Source organism: Harmonia axyridis, chromosome 4 (assembly GCF_914767665.1).
Source record: "Harmonia axyridis chromosome 4, icHarAxyr1.1, whole genome shotgun sequence".
Taxonomy (NCBI): Eukaryota; Metazoa; Arthropoda; class Insecta; order Coleoptera; family Coccinellidae; genus Harmonia; species Harmonia axyridis.
In genome coordinates this window covers 33,770,501-33,794,222 of record NC_059504.1, presented here as the reverse complement: position 1 = coordinate 33,794,222, position 23,722 = coordinate 33,770,501, and the positions used below count along the sequence as shown (strand labels likewise).

At 33.1% G+C, this 23,722-nt stretch overlaps 1 protein-coding gene and 1 long non-coding RNA gene across 2 annotated transcripts; both read right to left on the bottom strand.

Moving 5' to 3' along the window:
- Positions 1 to 277: 277 nt before the first annotated feature.
- LOC123678690 lies at positions 278 to 12,867 on the bottom strand. The gene is made up of 3 exons (XR_006747282.1): positions 11,843 to 12,867; positions 3,044 to 3,274; positions 278 to 653 (listed from the first exon to the last, which is right to left on the bottom strand). It is a non-coding gene; the product is annotated as an uncharacterized LOC123678690 (long non-coding RNA).
- Positions 12,868 to 21,241: 8,374 nt separating this feature from the next.
- On the bottom strand, positions 21,242 to 23,050 carry LOC123678689 (KRAB-A domain-containing protein 2-like). Its single transcript, XM_045615832.1, has 2 exons — positions 22,726 to 23,050; positions 21,242 to 22,629 (listed from the first exon to the last, which is right to left on the bottom strand). Exons 1-2 carry the CDS (start codon positions 23,048 to 23,050, stop codon positions 21,242 to 21,244), a joined length of 1,713 nt encoding a protein of 570 aa, XP_045471788.1.
- Positions 23,051 to 23,722: the final 672 nt, after the last annotated feature.

Genomic DNA, 23,722 nt, shown 5'->3' with positions numbered 1-23,722 from the left:
AATTCTCCAAAAGAAATTATAAGAACTTGAAATATGACATCGAAAACAGCAATATCTGTATAAGTCATCATAGTCAGAATCATCATAGTTTGAGGTCTACAATCAATAATTGTGAATTGGACATTTTCAATGAATGACCTTGTATAGTAATTATTATTTTCAGAAATTAAAGATTGCTACCAATCTACAAGTATTTCAATTAATTAATCGAAAAAGACTTTTCTTTCTTCAGAAATCTATATCTCTATTCAATAAATTCAGACAGGAAATTCTCATGCTCTTTATTGTTATAATATTCAAACTCAAATAATAAAATTATAATAGGACAAAACTCTTACTGTTACTTTTCTTCCGCGTTCAATATGTTTACGGAAAAAGCTCCAAGCAGGTAAAACTCTCGAAGCAAATCCAAAATTGATCGACGGATGTTCTCACGCCTTCTATCGCTTGCCAAAAGGCTGAAAACGGTGAAAAATGCTCTCAAAAGGTACCTAAGACCGCTTGATGTAACGCGATCGTTTTCTGGGAGAACCAGCGACCAAAATGTGAGTACCATGTATGGACCCGTTATGTTGTGGATCCTTGCGGTCCAAAGCGTTTTCGACGGACCTTTCAGTATATTTCGATTTGACTCAATCTGGTCCACCGTTTTCCTAAAAGTTATGGCGTAGATCGATAACTGTATTTTTCAGCTGAAACGAAAATGAATTCTTCTTCGTTGGAAGAATGTTGTGAAGAAGAGAAGAAAGTAATGTAACTAATATGCGCCCATGCTCTGGAATAAATAATTCTACAGGGAAAGTGATCGATTGGACTTACGATTTTCAGAGATTTGAGTTTTCGTTTGGAGGAAAGTGATTTTATTTAAAGATTTTTAAAGAATTCCATTGAATCATTTTCAGGTAATGAAATATTTAAAAAAATCTAAGTATTCTGTCTCCTTTGCCAAACACTGGGGTATTCCTTGGATAATTTAAAAAAAAAACTCCTATAAACATGGGCCACTTTGTTTTCGAAATACAGGGTTTTTCTTGTAGTACTACTTTTTATACTAGTTTATCGAATATTTATGAATCATTGGTACAGGTCGGCAAACATAAACAAAAAACCTAATAATTAATTTCTTCATGACAGACTACTAACTGGATATTTATAATTATTCGGATTTTCCTGAGGATTTCAAGATAAAGTATTAGATTTTTTTCTCGAGATCAGTAGTAGATACAACAAAACTATAAGAAATAAAAAAGTTCCAATTTGAAAATTTTCTTATGTGATCTGCTAATTTTATGCAAATCTACAAGATGATATTTTTTCTGAACCCGCTTCTTTATCCCAGAACTTTTTTCGGTAGACCACGGATAGTTCAGAAAAATGTAAAAAGAAAATTTGGTCCAGAACTACACTTTTTGGTTTCTGCTACCGATTTCGAGAAAAAAATTCAAACAATTCTCTCGTAATCCTCAGCAAAATCCAAATTATTATAAATATCCAGTTAGTAAGCTGTTATGAATAAATTAATCATGAATTTTGGTACTTTTTTATCCAATGTGTTGCGAGATTTGATAAACTGTTATAATCAACACAAAAAAGTAGGACTTCAAGAAACACCCAGACCCTGTATTCCGAAAACAGAGCGTTTTCGAGCCCATTTTGATAGGACTTTTTTTCTAAAAATGTTTCTAGGAATCTCTCAATTTCTTTGTACCGCCAATTTAGGAATATAATAATAATAAAGGAATATAATAGGATACTATAAAACAAAAGCAGAAATTAAATTTATAAAATAACATCGTGAATGCATTCGCTTTTATTTATTCATTTTTTTTTTTTTTTTTTGATTTGTCAGAACCATAGCAAATTCAAGCAGAATATACAAATAAAAAAACAAATATTTCCTGAACAACAACCAACTAGGTTGAAATGTAGTTTGTATTTGTAAAATAATCATTTGATTGGTCACAAATATACAGGGGTTTCCAAATTATACGTGAACCTTGGAGGACATGTGAGTAAGACTCATTTGCTGTCCTTTTAGCCATATTAAGTGATAACCGTCATATTCAGTGAATTGAGATGAGAAATCTTTTGAACTCGAATAGAATCCAAAATCTCGTAAACAGTTGATGAAATATTTTAGTTGTTTTGATTTTTGAAAGATTTCTCACCTTACTTAATTTTTCGTCGATTTTTTCTACGTTGACCAGATTTGATTATACGGATATACGGAAATAATCTAAAGATTATTTTCGTGGCCAGCGTGAAGTCCGGATCTAACACCGTTAGAATATACGAATCAGCAAGAAGATTGAGAGTAAATTTCAGGCAACTGAAGAAATAAGAAAGAGAGCACGTGCTTGAATAAGGAATGGTGGAAATCATTTCAAACATAATTTATGAATATATTTTTTATTGTAATTTTGAGTTCAATCGCAATAAAAAAATATATGAATTTTTCTTTCCTTTCTTTGATTTTTTTCCTTTTAAATCGAAAACTGCTCAAACAAAACTAGTGCCTGCATTCTAACGAAAACTAAAGGTGGCATTTTGCAAGTTTTCAAAATAATTTTGTCATATATAAATTGTGGAATTCGAAAGTTGCCGGCAAATTTATATTATAAATCCACTATTTTTTTCTACATATACCGAATTGCATCGAATACTGCATAGTTTTGCTTTTTTATGCATATCATATCCTTTTGTGATGAAAATAATACAAAATTTAAATCGGACTTGGTCAACGTAGAAAAAATTGACGAAAAACGAAATAACTTCAGAAATTTTTGAAAAACACAAAAACTCAAATGTTGATTCTTGGTTATAAAAAATATGGCTCAATCGACAGCAAATGAGTAATAATACTACTTAATACCTCCTTCAAGGTTCAAGTCTTATTTGGAAACACCCTGTATAATATAAAACAGAATTTTGGTAGTAATAAATATAAATATTTTTGTAAAATTTTTAATATTTTATTCATATACCATTTTTTTCAAATATCAGGGGTATAGGCAATAAATATCTGCCAAGTTGAATGTCTTACCTGATGTCGAACACTTCGAAATATGTACCATTTTTTGTATATCTAATAAAAAAAGTACTATAAACTTTTTTATGTTAACTTCACATTCGAAATTCCCACATTATGTCCAACTCTTCTTCATTTCGCATCCCTTTTTTTCGTAGGTATAAAAATCCTTCAAAGATATCCGCCGTCATCACCTTTCTACTTCCTTGTTATTTTCAATCATTTTTTGTGGTCCCAAAACATAACCTGGAGGGTTAAAAACGGTCAAAAGGGTTATCTGTTATTCTACTAATAAAATGGTGGTCTCGAGACTCCCACGATCAAGACGCCTTCTGGGAGATGCGGAAGCAAGTGCAATCTAGAAGACCTAACGGTATAGGTATGCACCAATAATAATAAATCCTTTTTAAGGATACCCTAATAATATTAATAAAACGTTTGGAAAGGGATAATTATGTTTTTTTTTCGTATAAATGGTAACCTAACGTACCATTTATAGCAACAGGTATACTGATCTGAAGAACCAGGAAATGATCATTGTTCACAGATTTGTCTGAATTTTTTCTGCATTTTGTTCTTTCCTTCTAGCTCTCAAGAGTACCTCTGGAGGTTAAAAAATTTTATATCAAATGAAGAAAAAAATTTAAAATCTTGAAACTTTAATTGATAATGAAACATTTACAGACACATGTTTATTGAGAAAAAAATCTTATTTTTACCTGAAAAACTACACCTCTGAATACTGAATTTTGAAACACCCTATTTATGGGTTGTACTAGAAATAATAAGATATCAGAAGGCAGATCATAGATTACTCGATTCGTTCGATCCAGGGCGTTTCTGAAAAATGACTGTTTCTAATATTTTGAAATGTCTTGTTTTCTATTCCAGATATTCAAAAAATTCTAAATCGTAATTTTAAGTAGGTTTTTTTTATAGAATAACGGAATCGATTGCTGCATTAGCCGATATTATTTTTTCAGAAGTTTTTATGGTTTATATAAAACGCATAACAGATCATTGAAATCAATTACCGTTTCAGAGATATAGAGCAAAGTTGGAGTTTCTTAAATGGGATATCCTATATTTTTTAACTTTTTTCAGATTTTTAGACGGAGATTTGTTGAAAAGTATTCCGTTATCGGTTTTTCAAAAATGTCTTCCATTTCGAAGATCAACTCTTTTTTTTTATGGGACACCCTATATATACAGGGTTAGAACTATTTAGGGATGAGTGTGTTGGTGTGAACAGATCAAAAATATCTCCAATGGTTCCCGAGATATCTCGTAAAAACTAAAATCGAGATTTTATTTTTTTTTCTGTATAAATCACTTGTTGCTGGAGACAACTTCACGAAATTCGGTTAGTAGCCATTATCCAATAGAGATATTCTAATGGTGTCCTCAGATTTTTTCTGTTGTCATTATTTCCGAGACGCAACAGTCAATTTTTTTTTCTTAAATATGACGTCATATTGGTTCTCCTTATAGGGTGATAAAGATGAAAGCAACATCTTGTTTCTGCAATAATGACGAGAGATATTTCCAAAACATATATATATATATAGGTCTAAAACAGCACAATGCCTTTTGAAAGTAAATCTAATTAACACCTTTAGACTTTGTCCTTCAAGGCCTTAATAATGGAATTCATAAAGTTACGGGAACAAACAACCGCAAATGTGCGAATTGGTCATGCAAAAATTTTATGAAAAGGATATGGTGCTACAATCATATACGTTGCGATCATTTGGCTGATTTCGTTTTCAGTCGTTAATGACATACCTTCCTCTTTACAATGAAATGAAAATTAATTGATTTCTCTCAAAATTTACTCTTTTTCTAATATGATAATGAAACTCGACTCAGCGATATAACTCAACACAATATGAGCTTTTCACTTTTCATAGTATAGAGAACCACATGTTAAGATTCAATTGAATCTTATAAAAACCTCTTATAACGGGTGTTTTTTTTCGAGGTATTTAACTTTAAGTTGGCATTACTGTTCAAGATGGCGACCGATTTAACAGATGTCAAGTGATTTATTCTCAGTTTGGTTTGGCAATTCATCATGAATAGACTCACTCCTGAACAACGCTTACAAATAGTGCAATTTTATTTCGAAAATAATGGTTCTGTGCGGAATACGTATCGTGCACTACGTCCATTTCATTTTATTTAGCGATGAAGCGCACTTCTGGTTGAATGGCTACGTCAACAAACAGAACTGCCGCATTTGGAGTCAAGCTAATCCTCAAGTGTATGTCGAAACACTGTTACATCCAGAAAAACTGACTGTTTGGTGCGCTTTATGGGCTGGTGGAATCATTGGTCCGTACTTCTTCAAAAACGATGATGGCCAGAACGTTACAGTCAATGGTGATCGGTATAGAGCCATGATTACTAACTTTTTCATTCCTGAATTGAACAACCATGATGTCCAGGAGCTGTGGTTCCAACAAGACGGCGCAACATGTCACACAGCTCGTGCCACAATCGATTTATTGAAAGACACGTTTGGTGACCGCCTAATTTCACATTTTGGTCCTGTGAATTGGCCTCCAAGAGCTTGTGATTTAACACCGCTAGACTACTTTCTGTGGGGCTATGTAAAGTCATTGGTCTATGCGGATAAGCCACAAACCCTTGACCACTTGAAAGATAACATTCGCCGTATTATTGCCGATATACGGCCACAAATGTTGGAAAAAGTCATCGAAAATTGGACCGAGGATTGGACTACATCCGAGCCAGCTGTGGCGGTCATATGCCAGAAATCATATTTAAAATGTAATGCCACAAGATTATCTTGCGGATAAATAAAATTCATGTCAATCGAATAATCCATCGTTGTTTTATTGCAATTTAAAGTTCTATAGCTCTAAAAAAAAACACCCTTTAGTTCAGTTTATGAATTAAGTATAATTCGTTTATCTTCATGAAAATATTATGTAGTTTCGTTCATTAATGAATCATTAAGTTATGGCTCAAGAAAACCATAACGGTGTCATCAGCCACACACCCATTTTCATCGCCAACAATTCTTGTCCTTTTTTGTCATTTTTGAAATACAATTTTGCAATATTGATTTGGTATACTATATGATCTATATGCGAAACACATTTTGAAATATGAATTTGATTTTGTGCCGCCAATTGAAACTAAATTTGCGAAAAATAAGTTCAGGACTTCAAAATTTAAGGTTTAGTTTCTGGAACAAGAATAATCAATAAGTTGTAAAATTGAATTTTCATACCAAATTTTATTCCAAAACGCTCAAAATGTTATTGGAATGTTAGGAATATTTTTCATATGAGAAATAAATAAAAAAAATTCTCATTCAATTATTCATTATGTTCATTGATGAAATTTCATAACTCTGACAGGTAATTACCGAGATATCGAAAATAAAAACAAATATATCTAATGACATAATTATCTTGAAATCTCGGATGAATCTACATATCCTTATTGTACAATTATTGACTTATCTGAACCAGTTCGAAGAAGTCCAGTGTAGAGTCACAATCTACGTCTGGAAAACCCTTTCAGATGACTACCGAAGTTGTAGGTGAAACATTAGGTGAACAACCGACTAGACCACGGCTATAAAGATCAGAATTATCCAACTCTGTTAAACAATCCTGTCGTGAAAGCCTCAAGCATTATGTCTACTTCCGAAATCGAATAAAACAAGTCTGGAGATTTTCACTGCGAGTCAGGGAGCAATTTGGTAGAAAAATCCGATTTTATAAAGGGTTTTTCAAAAAGATTATTTTGATATCAGAAGAAAAAAGAATACATATTCAGGGAGAAATTAATGGATGTTTAATTTATGGTAATTATATATACGAGTATATACAAATTTGGAAAATTCACTCGGAAATATCGGATTTAGTGTACAAATCTGCAATCGCTCTGACTCCAATGAAACAGTTCGCGAAGACCAGATTTTTATTTGATATGGCATCGCACTCATGTTTCGATTCTCTCCACTGTTCTATTGGAGTCAGAGCGACTTGCAGATTTGTACGCTGAATCCTAAGTTTCCGAGTGAATTTTCCAAATCTGTATATGTCATTAACAATGAAGGACGATATCAGCCAAATGACTACCACAGCTACGATTGCAGTACCATAGTAATAGTAATAGTAATAGTAATCTTTATTAATCCTTTAGATTGAGAACATTCAATATAGGACAAGTCATTGAACAATTATTTTATAGGTGGTACACAATTAATTAAATTCACTATCATTCAAGAAATCATTAACATGGTAATAACATTTATCCAGTAACATATTTCTCACGCTTTTTTTGAATGCAGAAATATTTTTCAGTTCTCCAATGGAGTTTGGTAGTTTATTGTATAGTAATATACCGAAGTAAGCTGGATTCTGTTCACAAATACTGAGATTATGCCTAGGTATACAAAATTTCTCACAATGCCGTGTGTAATACTTATGATAATCGCTATTCCTCCGAAATTTATCCAAGTTAGATTTAACAAATACAAGAGTTTCCAAAATATAAATACAGGGTACTGTAAGCAATCTATACTCAATAAATATGTTTCTACATGGAGTATATCTTTGAACACCTGATATTATGCGTACAGCTCGCTTTTGAAGTTTAAACACTCTTAAACTAAGAGAGGAACATCCCCAGAAAATGATACCATATTTTATTCTGGAATAAAAATGAGAACAATAATAGGTCATTAATATATTCGCATTAGTTAATTCCCTTAATCTATACAAAGCATAGCAAGAAGATGCCAAGCTATTACATACAGTACTAGTATGGCTTTCCCATCCCAAGTTGTTCTCAAGCCATACCCCTAAGAATTTAGTTTCTGAAACCTGTTGTATACTTTTACTATTAATTTTTATCAGAAATGATTCCATGCTGAGTTTAGTTCGAGGGGTAAAGTTGATAAATACCGTTTTTTCTATGTTTAGGTACAGTCTATTATATTTAAACCAATTAACGAATCCATCTAACATTTCTTGTGCATACATTATGAGTTCTTCTTTATTTTTATGGCTACATAGGTAGCTGATATCATCGACAAACATTTCAATCGAATTTCTCTCATCTATATCTGGTAGGTCATTTACAAATAGTAAAAACAATAGGGGTCCCAATACAGAACCCTGAGGAACACCAAACTCTATATTTTTTTTCTTTAGATCTTACACCATCTATCTCCACTACCTGGGCTCTGTTGGTCAAGTAGGATCTCAGCAAATTATTTACTTGCCCTCTTAGTCCATAGGCTATCAATTTTTCGAGAAGCAATTCATGATTAACCAGGTCGAAAGCTTTACTCAAGTCCATGAATATTCCTAGAGTTTTCATGTTTTTACCTACACTGTCATATAGTTTGCTCAAAAAGTCGTGAATGGCTGTTGTTGTTGATCTATTTTTCAGGAATCCATGTTGCGCACTGTGAAGGATATTGTTACTAGTCAGGAATGAAATAATTTTATCGAAAAGAATTCTTTCAACTATCTTAGATATGACGGACAGTAGAGCTATAGGTCTAAAATTTTCAACTTTTTCTGTATCTCCCTTTTCATAGATTGGAACAATTTTCGCCAATTTAAGAATCTCCGGAAATACACCTCGATCCAACATCAAATTTATGAGGTATGCCAATGAGTGGGCAATCAAATCTGCGCATCTTTTCAAAACTTCCGTATTTATGCCATCCACTCCAACGCTATTCGAATTTTTTAGATTTTTCAGTACATCCCTGACAATTTTATCATCTACTGGCGTAAGAAACATTGAATGAGTCAACCTTGAGGGCAAATCACAATTAGTAGGCGTTTGCGGCAGTTTTTTATTCAATTCGACTGGAATATTCACGAAATAGTCATTAAAATAGTTGACAATATCCTTTGTTTCCGAAATAGTGTGATTTTCTATTCTTATTTTATTTACTTTACGATTTTTGTTACTTTTATGTGAAATATTACTGCTGATGACCTTCCAAGCCGCTTTTGATTTATTTTCAGTTTGTTGAAATATGCTGATATTCTGCCTCTTTTTTGCTTCATTAATAACTTTGGAATAAATTCTTTTGTAATTTTTATAGTAATTTAGTATATTATCGTCATAGTTGCTGTCTAATAAATCACAGTATATTCTTTTCAAGTGTTTTGATGACGTGCGAATGCCAGGTGTTATCCAAGATTTTTTGTTGTTGTGTAGATTGGGCTTGTATTTTCTGAGTGGAAATGTTATATCCGTGTAATATTTCATAGTTTCAACAAAATTTGAAAACGCTTCATTTACCTCCTGACATGTGAAAACTTCACTCCAAATTTCTTTTAATAAATAAGATCGAAATCTATGATGATTTTGTTCCGTGAATGACCTAGCATACTGCATCAATACAGGTTTATTAATATTTTCGCCTATGGTTAAGATTTGTGCAGAATGATCAGATAACCCATTAAAAATAACGTTGCATTTCAAAACATTTCCTGAATTATTTACACAAATATAATCTATACCTGTTTTTGAATTTTTTGCGACCCTCGTTTCAGTATTTATCAATTTAGAAATGTTGAAAGATGATAGTACATCTGTTAGTTCCCTCTTAGCAGTGGCGTCGCCTAGGTTATCGATATTTAGATCTCCACAAATTATGATCTCATTATTGACGTTTCTGCAGATTGAATTTAGAATAATTTCCAATGACTTGAGAAATGGAGATATCTCACCGTGAGGAGGGCGATATACAGAGATAATACATAGTTTTTTGTTAGTCAAATATACCTCGATTGCACTTATTTCTACTATATTTTCAGTTGACATTTCCTTTATCTTTTTTAATTCTTTAACATTGTTTATTAAAGATTCTTTACAGAATATGGCACTACTACCACAACTTTTCAGAATTCTACAAAATATACTAACTAGTTTATAGCCATTTAAAGATATATACCCTGACAGTTCCTCTATTAAATGATGTTCTGTAAGACAAAGTACATCAATTTCCTCATCCATCAGAAATATTTCAAGTGAATCTAATTTATTTCTCAGAGAATTTATATTTTGATGCATTATGATGAGGTTGTCCGTTTTGGTTATTTTTAATTGTTATTGACCATTATTAACAGGTAATTTGATATATTTTCTTTTCGCCTCAACTTTCCTTAAATATACTGAACAATTCAAATCAAATATATTATGTTCTACATTCAATTTTAGTGAAAACTTTTCATTCATTAATACACAATTATGACACTTGACTTTCTCATTACAATTTTCAGTTTTGTGACTTACTGACGTACAAAGTAGGCATCTATCTTCTTCTGTGCACTCACTGGCCTTGTGATCAAAATTTCCACATTTGTAGCATCTGAATACTGGTACATATTCATACACACTGCATCTGGACCATCCTTTACTCAATTTTCCACTCTCGACAAGAAGACTAAAACACGAAGGATCGCATTCTGCAATGGCCATATATCTAGTTCTCATCTTCTTGATTATTTTCACATCTAAAAGGTGATGTTCTTTGATAAGGCACGCATTTTGTTTTCTAATCATTTCCTCAATTGTTTCTTTATCCATATCTTCCTCTATTCCTACTATTTTAATCCTTGGATTTATTTGGTTTGGCAGACTTATATCGTAACTTCTTTTTAATTTCTTCTCAGTTGCAGATCTTATTTTTTCAACTTCTTCTTTGCTGTTGCATTTGATCAGGATTCCACCTTCTTTGATGTTTTTAACTTGGGTTATTCCTACCTCTAAAGTAGCAGGGTTGCAAGATTTCATTAGGGCTTCTTTAGTAATTGAACTTTCCTGCTTTCGTTTAGGTTTTATCACCAACACCTCTCCTGTAGCTTGCGCATAAGTTTTTGTTTTCGCATTCTGCTTAGCATTTTTTGTAGCAGTTAACTTGTTTTCAATATCAACAATTTTTTCTTCAAATAGTTTTTTTATTTCAGCTATGTTTATACCATTTTTCAAAATCAATTCGATGTACAACAGGCACTGATTACAGTACCATTTTGCATTTGTAGCATTTGATATCGTTGTCCACGCATCATCCGCTAAATTGGCACAATTTGGATGAAATCTCCGCTTGCATAATCCATCGCATAACACGACGAAGTCCTCCAATCTGTTTTCACATTTATCACAGTTCATTTCCATTTTATCCGATTCACTTTGTGGGAAACACTTCTTGAGTGCGCCACTGGCTGGCATATTCAGAATTCAGCAAAATTGTTCTTGTTTACACAATTTGCCATAAAATATAATAATCAGCGGAGGTGGTTTTCACTGGATCATTTACTGTTTTTAAATGAATATTTCTTCTGTCTTGAAAAATAATCAACAAGATTATTTTCCGATTTAAAACAACTTGAAAACCTCGATCAATAATTCGCCTCGACAATTATCATAAGGAGCACCAAAAAACACGTCTACTCAATATGGAGAGAATACTCATTCATATCCTTTTCATAAAATTTACCATGACCAGCTCGCACATTTGCGGCTTCATGTTCACGCAAGCTTCACAATTACATCTTTAAGGACTTGAATCGATTGTGGGGCATCAACAATATCTTTCACGTGGCCTCAAACAAAGAAGTTTAAAGATGGCCAATAGTGATCCCTATTTCTTGCAGAATTGCTATTGTTTCGCCGTCAAAATCGCGATTGTAGCGCCGTCTTGTTGAAAATAAAGGACGTTCATATCCATATCTGTAATTCCGGCCATAAACAATCTTAATTCATAGCTAGGTTGCGCAATTCATTCACCGTAACAGTTGCACCTACCTTATTTTTAATTAGTTCAAACACACCACAAGTCCAAAAACCGCACCAAACAGTGACACGTTGACGATGGATAGGATTTTCAACAATCATTTTTGGGTTTTCCTAGCCCCAAATTCAACAATTCTTCATATCAAAGTAGCCTCCGAGGTGAGAATGGGCCTCATCACGGAAGATGTTTTTTCCATAAAAATCCGGTTCATTTTGATGCATTTCAACTTTCAAAGTAACCGGCGATCGAGCAGCTTGAGTTCTAGTCTGAACTATAAAAGACCTAAGTCTTTGTGCCAAATATGGTGTAATATTAGTCGTTTGTAGAATGACTCATTCCCAAGATCGACGAGGAATCGAGAAACCTGGGTTTTTGTTAACAAAAGTGCTTTAGTATTGCGAACTGTGACTGCAAAATTTTCCAATTTAGTGATTGAAATATGTATCTTACCATTTTTAGTATCGGAATATTTTTACTTGTCAGATGTCAAACATGATAGCTTCAAAAGTGACAGTGCCCATATAGTGGGCTATTCAAAATGACCTCTTATTGGAAAACTCAGTATGACCTTTATCCTGCTATTTGAGAATACAATTTATGAATTCTGAAAGAAAATATATCTAATATAATATATACAGGGTATTTCCAAATCAGACGTGGACCTTGGAAGACGTGTTAGTATGACTCTTTTGCTGTCGTTTGAGCCATTTATAGTGATAACCGAAAATCAACAGTTTACGAGATATTTGAGTTCTTGTGATTTTCGAAAGATTTCTCACCTAACCTCAGTTTTCGTCAATTTTGTCTACGTTGGCCAGATTTTGTTACAATGTTAGATTATTTTCGTGGCCAGGCCGTGGCGAGGAGTCCGAATCTAACACCGTTAGAATAGATGAAGCAACGAGCAGATTGAGAGTGAATTTCAGGCAGGAAGTAACAACTGAAGATATAAAATAGAGGGCACGTGCTTGTATAAGGAATGGTGGAAGTTATTTCAAACATAACTCATCAATTCATTTTCTACTGAAATTTTGAATTCGATCGCAATAAAAAAATATTTAATCATAACTTTCCTTTTTTTCCCTTTCAAACAAATTCTGCTGAAACAAAACTAGTACCTTTCTAACAAATACTTTTTGAGGAAATGAATAAGGAATTTGGCAAGTTTTTAAAATAATTTTGTCATATATAAATTGCGAAAATAGAAAGTTGTAGGCAAATTTATACTAGAAATTCACTATTATTTTCTACATATACCAACTTTCAAATCATACTTATTCTTATTCAACATCTAGTACCGAATATTTTTGCTTTTTCCATACGTATCCTTTTCTGCTGAAAATAATCCAAAATTTTAATGAAACTTGGTCAATGTAGAAAAAATTGACTTTGAAGGAAGTAAGGTGGGAAATTTCTTGAGAAACACAAGAACTCAAATATCTCGGAAACTGTTGATTAGTTAATTAAAGTTTCGAAAAATTCTCGAAAACTTGGTTGAACAATCACATTCTATAAAATGTGCTATAACCACTAGCCGATTCCCATTTACTGTGACATTTCAGATTCCTGATTTTCACTTCATTGCTCACTGCCGCTAGTCCTGTAGGTAATTACTTCAGTATCAGTTATTTTTCCGAATGTTTCTTTCCGACTGATGCAACTACCAAAAGAATGAAACAGCATTGAGCTGAATTCAAGAGCTTTTGAACGCTCGTTTTGAACGACTACATTAACTGAAGCCATTTTCAGATTTTGCCCATCAACACTATTAACCGCGGAATTCGAGATACGAACCTACCCTGAAAATTTCAAGTTTTTAGATTTTTCCTAGAGTTATCGTGTTAACGGACACCTGTAACGATCTGTTTGGAGATCAAGTGTTCGGAAAAAGGTTGAATTTTACTGTTGTCAACGGTAAATTCGTCCAAGATTAATATTTCGAATGATGCCATATGTAGGGAACACTTGTTCAATCCTTTGCCCTTGTGGGGTTTTTTCTCATCTTCTATGTGGTTAATTAATATTTTAGCTAATTCAATTCCATACAAAACAGCTGTTATCCCAGAAATAAACACAGCTTAGAACAATAAAATAATCATTAATAACATATGTTACAATCATTAAGTTTAAATTATTGTCATCGTAGAAAGACATGTCATCAGCTATAATTTTGATAAAAAGGAAGCCTTAGTCTAAGGAAAATGTCTTCGATTTTGGTTCCATATTCTGCTCTTTCTCTCCACAAGTTCAATTCATATCAATTGCTTTTATAGCAAAATCTGCGAAATAGTTTGAACTTGAATCATTCTCTGAAGAATAATTATTTATAATTCAACCGCAGAGGGTATTGATATCTTCCATGAGTTTTTGAATGAACCAGTGTTAGAAAATATGACCTTTCGAGATAGGCAATACAAAAAATTACCAACTTCAAACAATTAACCATGTGTATAGTCTACACCGGACTTATTATTATTATTATTCACATCGAAGTATGACCTGCTCCATCGGGGCTTTATTTCTGGTTACAAAAATATCACTTATAGTTGCTGTGGTAAAGATAGAAATAATAACCAGCATATTATAATATTTTTATTATTTTTTATCCCAAAAAAACACAATTTTCGAAATTACAGAGGGAAACATGATTTCTTACATACATCTTTCTTATATACAGTGGAATGCTTTCAAATTTCATTCATTTTTATTTCAAGAAACTCCAAGATATCTATTGTCCAAAAACCCAATCATGAATTAATTCTATATTCATAAATTTGTGGTAATCCTTATGATCACCAATGTAAAGAGTTAAATCTTCCAGGTAAAATTTCATCAATTGTTCGAGCATTCTAAAGAATGTACCTTATAATGTATTTTCAAATATGCAAGTTTCACCTAGATAAATGAATTTCACATTTTGTTGAAAGTATTTTCAGTATTAAACCCAAAATCATACTCTATTATATTTTTCTGTTTATCGATGAAAATTTTCCTTCGATCAGATTTTTTGAATTGTAACTGAGAATTCATTTAATGATTTCATGCAATGTTGGCTTTGATTAAAATTCAGGTGCTCTTTGTCCATTTCAAAAATGCAATCCACACTGATATATTCGTTACTTTTGACTCTGGTGAAAATAGAATCATTCAATTACTTTCCCCCCTTTTTCTGCAAAAATCTTCTAAGTGTATTGAGGGAAATCCGAAACTCTAAGACCCATTCATTAGTAGGTTGATATACACCTTGAATAGGTAACAGTTTATCTGAAAAACTAGGGAAACACGATTAATGATCTCTGGAAAACACGCAGTAATATCGATACACTGTATCGCCTTCCCTGTTTGTTAGGCGAGAGCTATCCTGATTTATTCCAGTCCTTTGAAAAAGCTCAAGACTGAAGAAATAATCAATTCAACTAATCAATGGGTGTTCAAAATTGATACAATTCTTTTCGCAATTTCTTGGTTCGAAACAAATAATACAAGCAGAACTGAAATCGACATATGCATCTTCCGTCAATGACATTTCTAAAACCAATTTGAATTCTGTAAATCGGAATATTACTGAATGAGCCATTACCAACTCAATTTCGATTTTTCATAGCCGCCTAGGATGGCAATAATTCCTGAATGAACTGTAATTAATATCAGTATTAGGAGAGGAAATGTGAACAGGGCATCAGACATTCAACGTGTAATACAACAGTACAGATAAAAACATTAGCAAAAATCTCCCCATGTAGGTGTAGTTATTAGTTTGTGTATTTGTTTAAACAATGAGCTGATATATGTTCCTATATTGAAGGACTTCTTCACCATGCAAACAAAATCTTTTATCCTTCCTCTTCACCAAATTAATGAGCTTTTTGTACAAGTAATATTTCCCCTAATCCCCAGAATTTCTATTAAAATTAATGGAATGAATATTTCCATTTATTGGCAGACCTGTTTTCTGTATCAAAAATTTAATAGATGATAGATAAATCTATGACAGGAGAGTTTCAAGTACCCACCAACATATAATAATGAAATATAACTAAGAAATATGTGTGAAACTTAGATATTCTACAAGGAATATCAGAATGAACGGATTTGCCACAAAATTAGAAGAACAATTATGTGATTTCAGTTTTTCACAAAACATGTATGGGTTTTTGAGCACTAGGTTTGGAGACGATCGTTCACAATGTCTAAATTTTCGAATTTTGAGCCAGGAACGGCCTCAAAAGATAATTTGATGGCAAGTCTCATATTCGATTCTGTTCGTCCGTCTAACTTTCGAACGGAAGGACATAAAAAGTAGAAATTTGAAATTTTCAGAGGAGGTTGGGATCGCGGTAAAATTCGTATATTTTAGTATATGAAATTTCACATTTTCAAATTCAAGAAGAATATTGGAAGAAAAATACCCAATATTTCCATGATTATAAATCCAATCGAGTTGTGTTATAAAGAATAGCCTTTTCAATCTTTTCGCAAAATTTCGTGGCGATAACGTAATCAGAATCATAGAAAATGCATGCAGAATATCTTAAACTCAAAATCTAACATTTCAGTGACGACAAATCCAACCAAGTTGAAATTTAAATTACAAGCTTCGTGCGAAATTTCGTGTTGATAAATCGAAATCAGAATAAGGAAAAATTCACGCATGATATCTAAAAGAATGAGGAAAGCACTAACTTCTAATCAGGAGCCTTTGAGCGCTCGTTCATTCATAACTCATACTCCAATTGCACCCATGGGTACCACATTCCTATATACATATAGCTAGACCGCAAATGGTGCATTGAATGATTGAACGCTGAAAAGCTCCTGAATTCACCTCAATGATTTCCTTATTTTTACCATTTTCACAGCTAACAAATAATTGTCAGTTGCTCAAAAACAATTCATCCAAATGATTTTCAAAACAAAAAACTAAAATATAGATCCTCTCCTGTGATTTAGGAAATCGTGTACTTACTATTTTTCATAGAAAATACCCTGACTTCAGCAATAAAATCAAGTTTTAAGTCAAATTATAATTTTTTTAATATTTTACAGTCATTTTTTAGAATTCTTTCAACACATCAATTCTTTTCGAAAATTAGTGGGATGACTTATTAAACGTCAAAATCAGGCTCATTTCAAATGGAAAACATCGTATTTAATTTTTTTATTAGGTAACTAAATTTATAATCTTCTCGTTTCAATAAGTGATCAATGAACCGTCTCATTTTGAGCACTCAGAAGAGTTTTCCCTTATTATCAATAAGTCAGTGTACTTCTCTCCATTATTCTATATTATTCACATATAAAATCTGTTTGAAATAAATTTTTAGGAGTCATTAGGTTTTTTCAGAGCCACCCCAATTTACGAAAAATGGAAATATCTCAAAAACGAGGAGTCTTCAAAAACAGACGATCCATTGATGACTTATTGGAAGATTGAAATCGGGCTCAATGCAAATGGCACATTCTGCATTTTATTTTCTCAATTGGAGAGAAGATCATAAATTTAGCTACCTAATAAGAAAATATAATACGAGGTTTTCATTTGAAATCAGCCCGATTTCAACCTTTCAATAAGTCATCAATGAATTGTCTCATTTCGGACATTCTCATTCAAATAAATTCATTCATTTCGAATCCGCTAGGTTTTTCCAAAAACACCACAAGTGATGGAAAATCGAAATGTCTCAAAAAAGGAGAGTTTTCAACATATGAACCTTCGAACAAACTAGGGTTAATTTGTTTCATGCAATCTGAAAACTCAATAAAAACAGTGTGTTCCTGGAAGGAAAAAACCATATGTTTAGTGTTTCACACTTTTTTGATACACCCTGTTCATTTCCAAACAATTTGAGAATGGAACTCTAATGCCCGCCACCCACGAGGCGTTTTCTCGAGACTTTGGAAGCCAGGCACCCAAGAGATTTCAGTCGTGCGGCCGTGTCCCGAGCTGCCCCAATACCTCCTAGACTTCTAGGAGGTATTGGCTGCCCTGACTGTAAAATGATCCGAACGCTCGAACATGGGTGCCTCTTGAGTGGCCGCCTTAACGGCGCCTAGCCGCCTAAAATTTCAGGACTTACTTAGCTGTAATAGAGCGTCGCGTCAATGGTGGAACACCCTGTGTATTGCATTCAGAAGCAGGTGAAAATGCTAATCTAATGTGACGAAACATTGTTTATTTCTGTATTAAATTATATAATTTTTCATGAAATAGTTGAGTTTGAAAGTTATTTCGTTTACAATTTTGTTAGTTGGTTCACATAAATCCAAGGAATAGGCCGTCAAAAACGTCTCGTTTCTCAGTGAATGTAGTGTCGAACCCATACCCCCTAATACACCTCTGTTTTCACCCGCATTCTCAACCAGGAAGGAGAACCGTAATACGAAACGACCATGAGAACTTAAGATACCTGATTTTTTATCGAATTCTACCGCTATTCCGTGTTTTTTAGGCTGGGTGCAGCATCCCTCAGTGACCTGTACCATCAGGTGGTCGATGCATATGAAAGTTGAGGTTTTCGAATGTGGAACTAATGGCTTTCATCTAACATAACGGTTTCATCGATGGATGTGCCGCTTTGCATCGGACATTTTAATTATTGTGTATTCTTCTGAACTCAGGTAGAATTGATTTTTTTGTCATGGTCTCTAATTTCTAAAGAACGATTCAATCGTGGTGGTATCATTTTTGAAGTAGATTTCGGAAGAATTAAATCATCCCTTGGATGCATGGCTCTGCTGTCATGATAGTTTTTGATATTTTATTGCCAATTCTTCGCTAGCAATAATCTCCAAAATCACAAAGCCCCAGAAACTTCAATCAATTAAATTTTGGAGCGTAGTCGAAACCAAATTCACCTCCAAAATTTTCGACCAGAACTTACTTGCTACATTCGAAATCCGAACCTACCCTGAAAATTTCTAGTCTTTCCGTTCGGGAGTTACCGTATTTACGGACGGTCATTCTTGAATTTGACCGCAAGTTCATAATCAGTTAGCGGTGACAAGCGTTCAAAAAGATGCTAATATTATTGGAAAATTTGCTCTCTATCCTCCAAACTATCCGAATATTTTCATGTAGAAGGGATATATGTTCATATATGTTTGTTACCCTGGCAGTTTTTTTTTCGTAATAGCATCCTAACTATTCAAATGATTCTTTACACTATTCAACTAAAACATTCACTTTTTATGAGAACAATTTTAGAGTTGTTGTTAAAATTGGGCAAAACTTCTTATGTTCAGCATAAAAACAAAATGGATTTTGTTAGAAGTCGAAATGATTCTTTATTTCTTTTATTTTTGTAGTTTGAGTCAGTATTCAGCTTATAATACTCAAAAAAAATTAACCAAAGTTGGTATTTAGTACCAAAATGGGAGAATTATTGCAATAACTAAAAAGATATGATTGAAAAACAAAACAGTATGTCATTTTGTCCGCATTTCCCCCACTGATGAAAATTCTTTGGTTCTGATATATTCTCCGTTTGATAACAAAAATAATCAATCTGAAGTCTAATGCATGATTTGCAATTAATGTCTTAAGATTCATGGACCAGCAGAAAGATCTGAACATCAATTACTCCATACTCAACAAAGGCCAACAAATTCCAAAGAATTTGGAGATAATTTCGGCAATAACTATCAAATTATTAGAAATATCTTTGATAACTTTACTCACTAGGTTTTAGGTCATGAGAAATACTCATGGCAGTGACGGCTCGTGCCCTCGAGATGTGGGTCGGCCACACACACATTATTATTATATTTATTTATATAGTTATAAGTATGATAAGGGGTGTGGGAAAATTTATATATATATATATATATATATATATATATATATATATATATATATAATAGATAACAATGTTAGGATGTTTCGATCTAGGAAATTCAGTGATACACTTTTATATCATCCAAGCTTTCGGTAAGACTTCTTACCTTTCTCAAGGATCTGCAATATATATTAAATATAAACATTACAAATAGCAAGTTCACAAAACTAACGTACATATATTGTGGTTTTATTCCTTCCTGTTGATCTTATTTCAAAATATTCAAAAAACAAAATAGTTCAACCCAACTACTCTCTCACAGTAATAAAGATTAAACAAGTAAATAATATCATTGATAACACTCATATATTCTGTCAGACATCAATTCATGTAAGGTAAACAAACCATGACACCATCCGCCAAAGAGAGATATAAATGACAACTGTTTGGTTCCACAGAATTATATTCACTTTCTTAATTTTGTTTATTATTTTAAGGTGTTTAAACTACGAAATGGTGGATGCGAAATTTTTTGATAATTCTATCAAGTAGGAGTAGATGTTATTAAGATTGTTAGTATCTTGTTTTGTATTCATAGTATTGTCTTTTGTATTCATAGTATTGTCTTAATAACATCTACTCCTACTTGATAGAATTATCAAAAAATTTCGCATCCACCATTTCGTAGTTTAAACACCTTAAAATAATAAACAAAATTAAGAAAGTGAATATAATTCTGTGGAACCAAACAGTTGTCATTTATATCTCTCTTTGGCGGATGGTGTCATGGTTTGTTTACCTTACATGAATTGATGTCTGACAGAATATATGAGTGTTATCAATGATATTATTTACTTGTTTAATCTTTATTACTGTGAGAGAGTAGTTGGGTTGAACTATTTTGTTTTTTGAATATTTTGAAATAAGATCAACAGGAAGGAATAAAACCACAATATATGTACGTTAGTTTTGTGAACTTGCTATTTGTAATGTTTATATTTAATATATATTGCAGATCCTTGAGAAAGGTAAGAAGTCTTACCGAAAGCTTGGATGATATAAAAGTGTATCACTGAATTTCCTAGATCGAAACATCCTAACATTGTTATCTATTAGATATATTGCGATCAATAATTTTCTTACGAATTATATATATATATATGTTACACTCAAACACCAAAAACGCTCACTGAGCGAAATAAACGGCCACAACGCGTTGTGGACAGTTCTCAATAACCAAACACCGAAATATCATCATTAATCGCGTTGTGGCCGGTCCATTGCGTCCACAACGCGTTCTGGACAATCTTTAAACAGCCAGAACGCGTTCTGGCAATATCCAAACAACCACAACGCATTCAGATTAAAAGACGCATGTAAACCGATTATATTTTAATATGGAACAGGGTTAACAAAGAAAAAATAATCAAAGGGTTGGAAACCTTAGATCATATAATATAATAATATAATATACTATAATAATAATATAACATAATATGATCTAAGTTGGAAACCTAAGTACAAACATAAAACACAAATGAAAGAAAATTTTAAATTATTTAAAAGGTCGAATATAGGTATACCAGATTAAACGCGAAACAGATACCAAGTTAAAAGGACATTATAATTGTCTATTTACTTATTTTTGCAGGCACTATTATCATGACATTTCGAATTGCACAACACCTTATTGGCCTTGCAGTTGCACCTTTTTGTGTTACAATAACGCTTACAATTGCACTTAACAAAACCTTGTCTTGATCCAGACGAAAGAGCGGAAGCTTTTCTCAAATTTATAGAGCAACTCGGGACATCTGATAAATTTATAAAATTTGACTCCGCAAAGATAAATTCATTACGACTATAAAGTCTTTCCAGTGCACCGTCTTTGGTTCCCAACTTATACAAGCTGGACTCATTAACGTTTAAGACCACAGCTAAAACACTTCTAGGAGCAAGACGCCCCCTGTCGACATCCGGAACTTCTACTACAACATTTTGACCAATTTCAGCAGGGGGCAATTTTTCCCGGGACAAAGTCAGCATTTTTTCAGCTTGCTTTTCCAATCCGGCTTTTGCGTCCTCGCGTTGCACTTTGATTGTATCACTTCGAAAGCAAAGGCTGCATGTGACTTCTCCTTCATTTTCAAGACCGCACTTTATGTGTACTTTTAAACCGCATATTGTACAGGGTTGGGTAATTCCAAATTCTTCGCAAGTGTAACATGCAACGGGATTGGGTTCTGCATTTGTCGCAACAGGATTGGGTTCTGCATTTGTCACTATCTCTTCATTCTGCTGTTCTGTTTCACATATCATCCCTTCTAACATTTTCTCCAAATCTTCTTCAGTTTTCAAAGAATCATATACTTCACTTTCCAGGGAGGAGTCTACCAGTCCGATTCTTTGCTTGCTACCAAACATAGCTTCGTAAGGGCTTTTTTTAATCCCTTCGTGTAGGGCTCGATTTTTTTCACTCTGAATAAACCGTAAACCGTCTGACCACTGTTTGGTATTATTGTCAAGCATCCAAGCTACCAACATATCTCTTACATCCTGATTAGATCGTTCTACAGATCCTTGGCTTTGTGAATGACGGGGCTTTCCGTGTACAAGTTTAAGACCTGGCCACAAATCCTTTAACTCTTCTATAATCCTATTGGAAAATTCTCTTCCGTTGTCGCTTTGTAGAATAAACGGAGCACCGAACATGCAAAAAATGTCTACCACGACATACGCAACTTCTTCAGCGGTTTTTGATTTAAGTGGTTTCAAAATGGTAAATTTTGTGAGGTGGTCTTGATAGTTTAATATAAAACGGTAGTCTCGATCGGGTTCACTCTGCATATTAATCAAATCCACTTGACATCTGGAGTTCATGTGATCTGATAAAATTGGTGCGACAACTAACCCCTTTTTCCTTATTTTCTTTTTTCCTTGACATTGTTCGCAAAGAGACAAATAAATTTGTATAGCTGTTCTAGTAACATTGCAGTATTTTTTGTTGATTTCAGCCTCCACGACTAAAAAACAAATAAACAAGTTGTTTTATTTTATCATACATTAAAATTAGGTTGGGTTTTCCGACATCACTAATGAAATTAGATGATTTTACTTACCTCTAGTTCGTTTGTGTCCAGTTGCTATGTGTGCAGCTTCAATAATTCCAAAAAGATCCTCTGTATTACAGTAATATCGAAAGCTTTCATCTCGTGTTCCTTTGTTTTTAGCAATTAATTTTTCATGTTCCCCAATTGTTATGATATCGTATCTCTTTAGCCTTCTATATTGCTTGGCAGACAACGGCATTTTGCTGTCGCTCAAACGTTTGGCTTCTTTTACCTCTCGGACGACCTCTTCATACCGTTCGTTTGTGAAATAATCGCTTCGATTATTGCTGTTGTCGACGATAGTTTTAATTTTTTCAATAAACGCATCTCTCATTTTAGCCTTTAGGTTATGATAGGTATACTAGGAACCTAGGAACATAAAACGCACCTTACTCGATAACAGTTGGGATCAGACTGACAAGTCTGGACTGGAACACGTGGTTAGTGAACCCCTTTCAGACACGTTGTGGTTGTTTGAATATTGCCAGAACGCGTTCTGGCTGTTTAAAGATTGTCCAGAACGCGTTGTGGACGCAATGGGCCGGCCACAACGCGATTAATGATGATATTTCGGTGTTTGGTTATTGAGAACCGTCCACAACGCGTTGTGGTCGTTTATTTCGCTCAGTGAGCGTTTTCGGTGTTTGAGTGTAACATATATATATATATATATATATATATATATATATATATATATATATATACCTGCCCTATATGGTGATTGAGGAAAAAAAAAAAAAAAGAAAAAAAAAATAAATATATATATATAAATATATGTAAATTTTCCCACACCCCTTATCATACTTATAACTATATAAATAAATATATATAAACAAATAGATTTCCACGTCACCCAAGAAGACGCGTTGGTTTTTTGTTTTTAATGGGAAACCTCACCTAGAATAGCCCTATTATAACCCAATATGAAAATGTAGTTCTCAAATCAATGAAAACTGAAATAAAATGAAACTCTTGAAAAAACAGAAATAATAAAATATTCAATTAT

Bases quoted from the DNA above. Each gene is read 5' to 3' on its own strand.
- LOC123678689 (XM_045615832.1), bottom strand. From the start codon at position 23,050: ATGAGAGATGCGTTTATTGAAAAAATTAAAACTATCGTCGACAACAGC. The intron at 22,630-22,725 runs GTAAGTAAAATC...TTTGTTTTTTAG, and splicing joins TGGACACAAACGAACTAGAG to TCGTGGAGGCTGAAATCAAC.